A 9606-nucleotide genomic window follows, 5' to 3' on the forward strand; every position below is an offset into this window, starting at 1 on the left:
ACACACACACACACACACACACACACACACACACACACACACACACACACACACATACATATATATATATATATATAAAAATACATATAAATGTAATAAAATTCACATTCTTAAAATATCCTAGATAAGACAAAAATATCAATAAGAATCAATAATTTGCTTGATTTCGGAATTAACATTACGGGAAAAGAGTTATTAACATAAAATAAAAATTTAAAATAAAAAAACGATAAGGAAAAAATTTTAAAGAAAAAAAATATATGAGTTTAATAATAAAAAAATCTTTAAATATCAATAATACGAACTTCACGAAGAAGCTCCTGCTCCAAACTATGGAAGATGAGTAACTTTTTTCTACGGAATTTACGAATTTCAAGATCCAAATATTCTCGTTGTCCCCTCGCAAGCCGTTGTTCCTCTTGCGCTTCCATCTGTCTCAAATTATCTTTTTGACTTTGAAGTGTAGCATCTCGTTGCCTCTTTGGAGTTACTTCGTCCTGAGAAAGTTCTTTTTTCCATCTTTCTTTATAGGCCTATAAATAAAATTATATGTTTAAAGACATAAATTAAATGTGTAAGATTTGAATTAAAATTTTACGTATTACGATAAATTTCTTATGCCAACATCTTACTTTGTACTCTCTCTTCTGTTGAGCTTCTAGAGCTTTACGGTCAGCTTCATGTCTACTTGTTATCTCTTTATTAAGTTTCTTCTCAGCATTTTGATTTTGTTTTAACTTGCGTTCTAACTCTTGTAGATGTCTGAGTTGCAATTTCTCGAGATCCTTACTAAACTGTTGTAACAAAGTTTCATACTCTTTATCCAACAGCTGTTTATGTGACTCCATTTCCATTTTGCAACGTTCCTCTAATTTCACCTATAAATATAAGAAATATTACATTATAAATATAAATATTTTAAAAATAATTATTTAGAGATTTAAAATCTCTTTATTTAAATACAATTTTTTTAAACAATTGAATCATTTATCAAAATTTTAATTCTTTCAGACATACAAGTTTCGAAATTTATTAATCGTAATCATTGTGAAATTATTTGTAAAGATTATATAAATTCGTATTAAATAGAATGTTCGAATTCTTACCAAAGCACCTTGGTGCTCTCTCCTCATTCGTTTATATCCACTCATTTGTTCATGCATTTCTTCTTGCATATGTTCTTTCTGTTGTTTCGTAACAATTGAAGTTGTCCTAATTGTTGCAAAATTATTGGCACCGTGTTCAAGAAGATTGGCAGTGACACCACCTGCTGAGACCTTATGCCGATTTCTGACAGACCCTGAAGAATAATCATTACCATCAGCATTTGGCAGCGGCAGGCTATTGGTGGAGGAACTTTGAGAGCTTGCTGAGACGCCCATTGAGTGAATCGAGTGTTCTGAGGTAATTGAATTGCTTTTACTACTATCGCCACCTGTTTGTTCATCAGGAGTATCTGTAAGTGATTGTAGTTTTGAAGATTCAAAAGTATGTACAGCACGTTTAATTAGCATACTAAAAAAAAGTGTAAGCATAAAAATATATATACAAGATTGATATTTGATAAATAATAATCATACCGTCAGCATCACCAACTGTGCTCTCTGTTTCACATGCATCAATCATCAAAATCTTCTTCATTTTACGATAATTCAAATTATCTAATTCCCGAACAGCAGCTTTTGTTCTCTGTATCAAATCTATCAAAACTTGAGGAGAACGTGGTCTGGTGACAAATTGATGCTGTAAAATTGAAAGCCTATAAGAGAACAACTAGACTACTACTAATATACTATATATAATGAAACAAAAAAAAAGAAAAATACATACGGATAATGTAAAGTATCGCTACAGATATACATAAGGACAACTCACTGATAACAGTTTCCCGGATGTTGGTCTTTCAATTGGACTTTTTGTGAGACACACCTCAACAAAATGTCGAAAAACATCAGTCCAATCTGGCGAATTTAATGTTGGAGTGTCATTTTGTGCAATATGATACAAGGCGCTCATTGCATTCATATTAAAATAAGGTGGCTTTCTTTCCGCTATAATCAATAATATAAATAAGTTTTGTGTTTAAGAATAAATAATAATAAGAATATAAAATAAAACTATAAATAAAACTATTTTTCTTTGATAAAACAGAAAAATTGAGATGTTAAATAAATTATAGAACTTTACTTTGAAAAATTATATTAATGTCTTTTGAATTGGAATAACCATTGCCACTTTATTGGGCATAAAAGAATTATAAATGCAGATATTGAATAATTATGCAAATTATAATTTAAATTATATGGCAATAATTATTTTTAAGTCGTTGATATATTGTAATAAGTTTTTAGATATAATCATATTTTAAATATACACATACCTAATTCGATGCATGTTATTCCTAATGACCATACGTCAACCTTGCCATCATATTGCCCCTCGTCCATAGCCAATATAACTTCTGGCGCCATCCAGTATGGAGTCCCTACGAAGCTATTGGCTGGACATTTTATACTCGCGGACCCAAAATCAGCTAATTTCACTGTACCATTCTCAGTAAGTAGAATATTTCCAGCTTTCACATCACGATGGATTCTTCCAAGGGAGTGAAGATAATGTAAGCCGCGCAATACACCTTCGCATATTGCAGCTATTTCTTCTTCCTTCAGTGGTCTTTTATGTACCTCAATAATATCTGATGCAGAGCCAAGACAATATTCCATCACCAACTGCAAGACAACAATGGTACAATTTTAATATTATTTGAAAAAGAAAATGCTAGAAGGATTTAAAATAGGATTGAATTAATCGAATAAAGACACAAAAATATCGTACATACCCAGGCAGTGTGGTCCCTGAGATAGCAACCCTTATACTCTATAGTGTTAGGATGATTAAGTTGCCTAAGAAATCGAATTTCCTTTAAAATGTCCTGCCACTTTTCCACCGTTTGTTTCCCCAGGTAAGACATTTTCTTGATGGCAACAATTTCTTTGGTAACCAAGCATCGTGCATAGTAAACAGCCCCGAAACTACCATGCCCGATCTCGCGCAAATCTTCAAATATTTTCTCCGGATCATTTTTCTCAAATAATTCGGCAATCTCTGGGTCCTTTAAACTACCAGGCCTTGCAACAGCTGGCATAGTCGAGTTGTTGATAATTAGATGCCCGAGGCCTAGTCCAGACACCTTGCCCTGTTATCTTTAGATTCCTTGCCGGAACCGTCTATTTATATTGAATCCTCTGTCAGTCCATTCCCAAACTTAACATTCTATAAAAGAAATAGACATTATTTTAGATCTAGACATATTAATCTCATAAAATTTAAAGCTACAATAGTTAATATCACATCACACACATATATATATCACATCACACACACATATATATATCACATCACACACATATATATATTGCTTCATAATCTAATTAATTACATAGAAAATATAAAATTATTTAAAAAAATACTTAAAAATTCATAAACTGAAACGTTAAGGATAGATTTCTTATTTCATTCAGAGATAAGTCTTTATAAAATTATGTCAAAGAAAATCAAGATTTATTAACTTTTTCTAATACTAAATAGGAATTTTGAATTTAAATACAAGTTTGTGATAAAGATCATTATAATCAAATAAGATGAAATTTCATTTCTTTATATTCTCAAAACATTAATGTAGCTAATATTAATATCTTAATATGTCAATATTTTTAAATTTATTTTAAATTTCAACAAGAAATTTATACATTTCAGTATTTGTAAATCATTAATTTTATCACACTAATTAAAAATGATAATTTTGCAGTGAAAATATAAGAGCATTTTCAAATTAACAATTTAAAATCGTAATAATTTATGATATCGTTCTTGTATAATTATACAGATAAAAAATATTTGTGTACTTTACATTAATCAGATTATCATTCAATTACAAAATGTTTCAATTGTCTTCTTACAAATTTCATATGTCTGCATTTCCACTGTCATGTTTTAATGTCAAGAATTTAATAATAAAACCTTGCAGTTTTACACTATAACCGATTCGCACCGGAGATTATCTTGGAAACACTACTTTCCTCATATTCTCTAATTTCACTGCATGAAAGTTATTGCAAGCGATTTAATTGCAAGCAATTAAATTCTTTATGAAATTTTCAACTCCAAGTTCATCACGGGTCCGAGAACTCTCTCGGGAAGAAATTATTCGTTTCTCGGAAAAGCATCCGCTAATTTTCCACTTGTGTATCAAAAGTCGAGGCACCTTCCTCCGAGCCGGATGTACCTTACGCGTGATTTACGAGCATAAGGACTGAGTGTACACTGAATGGCAGCACGGCGTATTAAAACGCAGAGGCACAACAAACATTTACGCTCGGCCCATTGTCCGAATCTTGTCATCGGTCGTTGTCGTTTCCGTTTTTTATCTCGTTCGCGGGAATGAGGATCTAAATGCGATTTCCCTCGCGATCGTGACGATGAGGAGGGCGAAGAGGAAACACGTAATGGCTCAAACGACACAGAAATAGGCACGTTCTTCCCGTAGGAGCGACGAGAACCGCCGAAGTCCCGTCATTGTTGTCGCGTTAGTCACGTTACTCATCGTGGTCTCTAATAATCTCGAGTGGCTGACACCTAGTCTATCTATCATCAAGGAGGCCGATTCTCGATGGAGAGAAGATTATCGAAGATCGTCGTTTCTGTGACAATTCTATCAGGATTGGATCAGGAAGAAGAGAAAAAGAGAGAGTGGAAGGGGGAGAGGGGATGGAGAGGCAAGGGCGCACAAAATTCGGCAAGGCGCACACGAGCGAGCGAGCGAGCGAGAGAGAGAGAGAGAGAGAGAGAATTATCGACGCGCGGCGCCGAGAGGGAACATCCTTAAACGCGAGCAAGCCACCTCCGGATTCGCAAGAAATCGGTGGTAACGCGACGACGTCGGGAATTCGTTGGCAGAGGAAAAGGGAAGTCCGTGGATCGGACGACGATGATGACAAAGACGACGACGTCGATGATAACGACGACGACGGTGACGGCGAGAATTCGCAGGAGGTGGAGAAATGCGGGCGTAAGGAGGGTTGGGTCCTCGGCGCTTATCAGGCCGATCAGGTCCCCTGCCCCACCTCTTTCCATCACCGTCCTCGTCCTTCTCACACTCCGCCGCACCCCCAGCCGCGTCACGGTGCTGTGCTGCACCGCGCTGCGCCGTCGACGACGGGACGAAAACATGCACCTCATGCGTTATAGCGCGCGCATCACGACGGCCGGTCCCGTCACGTCTCCGTCCATCCATCCGTCCATCCATCCATTCGTCCATCCATCCATCCGTTCATCCATTCGTCCATCCATCCATCCGTTCATCCATTCATCCATCCATTCGTCCGTCTGGCGTGACATCGCGCGGTTTCACGCGCCGCGATCCACGGCGGATGGGAATCCCGTTGGGACACTAGGGCAGGGCTTGGTCGGGCTAAAAAGGGTCGAGAAAATTGTATTCACCTCCAAAATGGCGAGGGAGCGGGCGGGGAAGCATGCGCCTCGTAGGCTCCGTGCACTCTCTTCAGGCGAAGGCGTAGCAGTTCTTTTTCCTGAACCTGGCCGACGATCCCGCGGGCATAATTAAATTCCTGCGATCCTCGGGTAAGCCCGCCGTTGATTCGCGAGAGTCGCGCACCGCGCCCCGGAACAATACACGCTTCGTCGACGTCGTGCTGTCGTTGTCGTCGTCGTCGTGTCGTCGCCGTATACGCACGTCACGCACGCACCTACACACACGTACACATATACTCTTTCTCTCTCTTTCTCTTTTCGCGTACGCGCGCGAGCACTCTCGCGAGAGTGAACGAGCCGCGAGACAGCGAGCAACGACGAGGCCACCGTACCTCGGATCCACAGACGACCGCAAGGACCGTGCGCGAGGATTCCTCCACCTGCGTCTCACGTCCGATTTCACTCGTCCCCCTTCGTACCGTACTTGCACCGTATACACCGTATACACTACACGGCACACCAGGCGCGAGAGCTGTCTGTTCGCGATGGCGGTGGCGCTCTACGATGATCACGTTGCGAACTAACTCGCCTCTTGCCGTCCCTTTCATTATGCTATTTTATCATAATATGATTCAACGAAAAGGAAGTGGTTTCCTATTTGTTGACTGACGAATAATTTGGAGATCTTTGATAATTTCACCAATATAAAAATTTCTATCTTGTTGACGAAGTCATCCTCAAATATTTACTTTACCGATTTAATTGTAGTTTATGAGTCAAAATTTTTTTTTCTTCAACCTGCATTCAAACATTAAAAAAAGTGGGATATTTTTCATACTACTATGCTTCAAAGATTTAAGTGATTCGATTTTCCCTTTTAGAATATATGTATGAACATACAAATTTATATTATAAAATTACAGGAGAATTGTAAAGAGGGATGTTTAATTATAAAATTATAAGCAATTTAGAGAAAAAAATCTTTTTGTTTATTAAAGATTTTTGTTATTTTCATTAATATCTAGAAAAACCTTAATTGTTGGATTATACATATATTCACGACGACTTTATAAATAGAAAAGTACTTACGTTCTCATGTATTGCAACATGTAGGTACAAATTATTTTCATGTACATACATGTATGTACAAAATATAATTAGCGTCCATATATGTATAAGGTTTTTCTTTAAAAAAGATCTTATTTTTAAAAATTATTAAATTTATGAATATAAAATAATAAGAAAGAAATATAAGATATTTACAGTTACTTTATCACATAAAAAATATTAACTGTCCTATTTCGATACTTTTTGGTTAAACAGTTCTCTTCTCATGTCCGTTCTAAATCTTCCATTAAAGAAGTAAGAAAAGTGTTGCCATTGATTAATCTCGTAGTTGCCACAACAAACTCGACATTTACTGAAAAAAATTATATTACATTTATTATATATACGTTTATTTATTTGTACAAATAAGTACTTCATAATAAATTACGATAGATACTCACACTCTTCCTGTTGCGATAGAAATCGAAGAGCAGATATCTCGGCAAAAGTGCATCCTCCAATGAAAAATACTAGAATTAGTTTCGGTGGTTCCGAACTGGAGTCTTCGCTAGTAATAGAATTTCCTGAAATACATATTTTTTTTAAGGAATAAATATATTAAAAATAAGCTATAAATAAATCAAGATTTATAGAGTTGACTTACGTCTCGTTGACAAAAATACACTGTATGGGATGCTGCTTACAGTAGGACCTGGCAGTAATCCCATCACGTCATTCAATCCTTGCCACCCGTTTGGTTGTACCAGTTGCTCCGCCAATCTCACACTCAGTGGTGCATATATGGAATGTACGTAACTAATATCTTTCGGTGTTACTTCACTCTCGTCCTCGACAGTGAGCCTTAATGCTTTTCTTAATACTGCATATTGTCGTACTGATTGTTGCTGTTTCAATAAGCCAGCCTTTTCCAAGTTTAATATAGTTGGCAAATGTTGATATCCGTAAGTGTGAATTATTTCTCTTTTATAGTAATCTAATAGCTTTGGTTTTAAACCAGAGTTTGTTAATGATTGTATACAAAGGAGACGTAAAATTTTCAATAAAGGTTGTTGCTGCGCTATCATATCTTCGATATATGCATTCGGTTTGTCTGTGTCGATACAATTTAATAATTCTTGTTCAACTTGCAATGATTCTAAAAAGTTGCTCGAGTCGGTGACTTCTTTTATCATCTCAGCGATTGTGGTATCTAAATAAAGAATAATTACAACAAATTATTAAAACAAAAATAAAATAAAATCAGAAAACATTAAATCCAAACACATGATTTTATTACTTACGCCTTGCTAAAGATTGTTTTGTTGCTAACATGTGTGGTAACCGTGCAACAAACTGCTTAATTTCTTGCACACTCTTATCTCCATGTCTTTCGTCAAATTGAGACGAAATCACTTTAGCTTTTTTACTAAGAACTGGCCCAACGCCATTAAAATTTTTATCTCTGTAAAAATATAATATGAAGAATTGTTAGAGAAATTTATGTACAATTACACATATACCTAATCTCAGCAAAAAGTTCTTCTCCTGAATTTAATATAATTTGTTCCTTTTCATTCAAAGACATTGCTGTGGGAGAGTCATCAGAGTCATGAAACTTTCTTGCAGGTAACTGCACAGTATCTATAATGGAAGATATTTCTGTTATTATTCCTTGTTCAAATTACTTGTACAAATTATGTTCAAATTGAAGGGATGTCTAAAAATTATAATTCTGAAATATAAAAAAATGTACAAAACCAATACTTTACTGTATTTTATTCCATATATTTCATCAATTAAACCTTCGTAAGTCAATTGTGTGACTAAAGGTGACAGTAAATCTACAGATCGATCCAACAATAATAAATGTTCAATGGCTACAGATGATACAGGGTGTGATTTATTATCCTCCTCTTCTCTATTTAATCTCTCCAGTAATTCCCAAACTTTACTGGCAGCTGGTCCTCTTCCTGTGACTTTCGAGATTTTACCATATAACTTTTGCAAACCTTGTATGGCTTGTGCAACTTGATAGAGACAAGTGGGATCATTTTCCAAATGGAATTCCTTAAAGGATCCGCTGAGTTCCATTGAGAGTAGATCATTATCAAACGGAAAGAGATCACACTTAAATTCTTCAATCAGTGTAAAGCTGCCAAAGACACCGCGATTCTGGAGCTTCTTTTGGCAAAGTAGACTCTTGCGTGGTACAAAGAATAAGTGAAATTCTTTACGTGGTCTCTTACCTTCTTCTCTGCAAACATATATACTTATAAACAAATATATATTATTTTTTAATACATGTCAATTTAATGCAAATTATAATAAAATCTTGACATAACGCGTTATCATTATATATTAGGACCAACATATAATTTTGACAGTCTACAAACATATTTTTACTCATTCTAATTGCAAGCTGAATCTTTTTTGTTCAATCCAATTTTTTTTACTGCTCTAGACTTTCAAGAAATGTAGAAAAATTCAGGATTACTTTTCTGTTATATCACCAAAATAATTTTTTAACTCAAATGCTAAAATTTATTTAATAAAAACTCTTTATTTAATAAAAACTGGAAAAGAAGGCAGAAAAAGTGAAATTTTGTTTGTATCCAGATGAAGGGTGAAGATCTCTTTGCTAATATCACTAGATATATTGTAGATATATTGTATTCTATCTAATGTTTGTTATGCACCAACCCATGAACATTCTCTGCAATCAGGTCCATAAGCTCCAACTGTGGCCTCGAGATAAATATGACATTAGCAATGTTAGGTGGTATTGTTAAAGTCCCACCGTATAGCGGATACATTTTCACAACACCGTATTCTTCTAGTAAATTATACTTGGCGACTAGACCAATCGGTCCAGCTAACGACTGGTCCCATATAATAGCCTGCGAAAAAAAAGGAAAATATTAGGTGTAGTAAAAAGAAATCCATTATTTTACTTATTCTACTTACTATAGTACTAAAATAAATAGTAGTTACTTTTACTTACTACCTAACTTACTAATACGTAAACAAAATTAATAATTATTTATTATGTCTACGTAGAAGGTTAAAGTT

General features: G+C 35.3%; 2 protein-coding genes across 2 annotated transcripts in view; both read right to left on the minus strand.

Annotated features, from left to right (window-relative positions):
- Positions 1-3145, minus strand: part of LOC105625416 (serine/threonine-protein kinase TAO1) — a 5573-nt gene extending 2428 nt beyond the window's left edge. The window contains exons 1-7 of the mRNA XM_012206751.1: positions 2840-3145; positions 2381-2729; positions 1876-2051; positions 1581-1743; positions 1107-1456; positions 633-878; positions 306-533 (exon numbers count right to left, since the gene is read on the minus strand). Of these exons, the coding sequence (XP_012062141.1) occupies positions 306-533; positions 633-878; positions 1107-1456; positions 1581-1743; positions 1876-2051; positions 2381-2729; positions 2840-3145 (1818 nt within the window). The remainder of the gene's footprint in view (positions 1-305; positions 534-632; positions 879-1106; positions 1457-1580; positions 1744-1875; positions 2052-2380; positions 2730-2839) is intronic.
- Positions 3146-6461: 3316 nt separating this feature from the next.
- LOC105625428 (vacuolar protein sorting-associated protein 33A-like) overlaps positions 6462-9606 on the minus strand; it is a 3438-nt gene continuing 293 nt past the window's right edge. Inside the window, exons 2-8 of the mRNA XM_012206761.1 lie at positions 9238-9434; positions 8307-8791; positions 8058-8178; positions 7839-7999; positions 7202-7747; positions 6999-7121; positions 6462-6910 (exon numbers count right to left, since the gene is read on the minus strand). Coding sequence (XP_012062151.1) covers positions 6822-6910; positions 6999-7121; positions 7202-7747; positions 7839-7999; positions 8058-8178; positions 8307-8791; positions 9238-9434 — 1722 coding nt within the window. The 3' untranslated portion in view covers positions 6462-6821. The remainder of the gene's footprint in view (positions 6911-6998; positions 7122-7201; positions 7748-7838; positions 8000-8057; positions 8179-8306; positions 8792-9237; positions 9435-9606) is intronic.

This window comes from Atta cephalotes (assembly GCF_000143395.1).
Source record: "Atta cephalotes unplaced genomic scaffold scaffold00003, whole genome shotgun sequence".
In the NCBI taxonomy this organism is placed as follows: domain Eukaryota; kingdom Metazoa; phylum Arthropoda; class Insecta; order Hymenoptera; family Formicidae; genus Atta; species Atta cephalotes.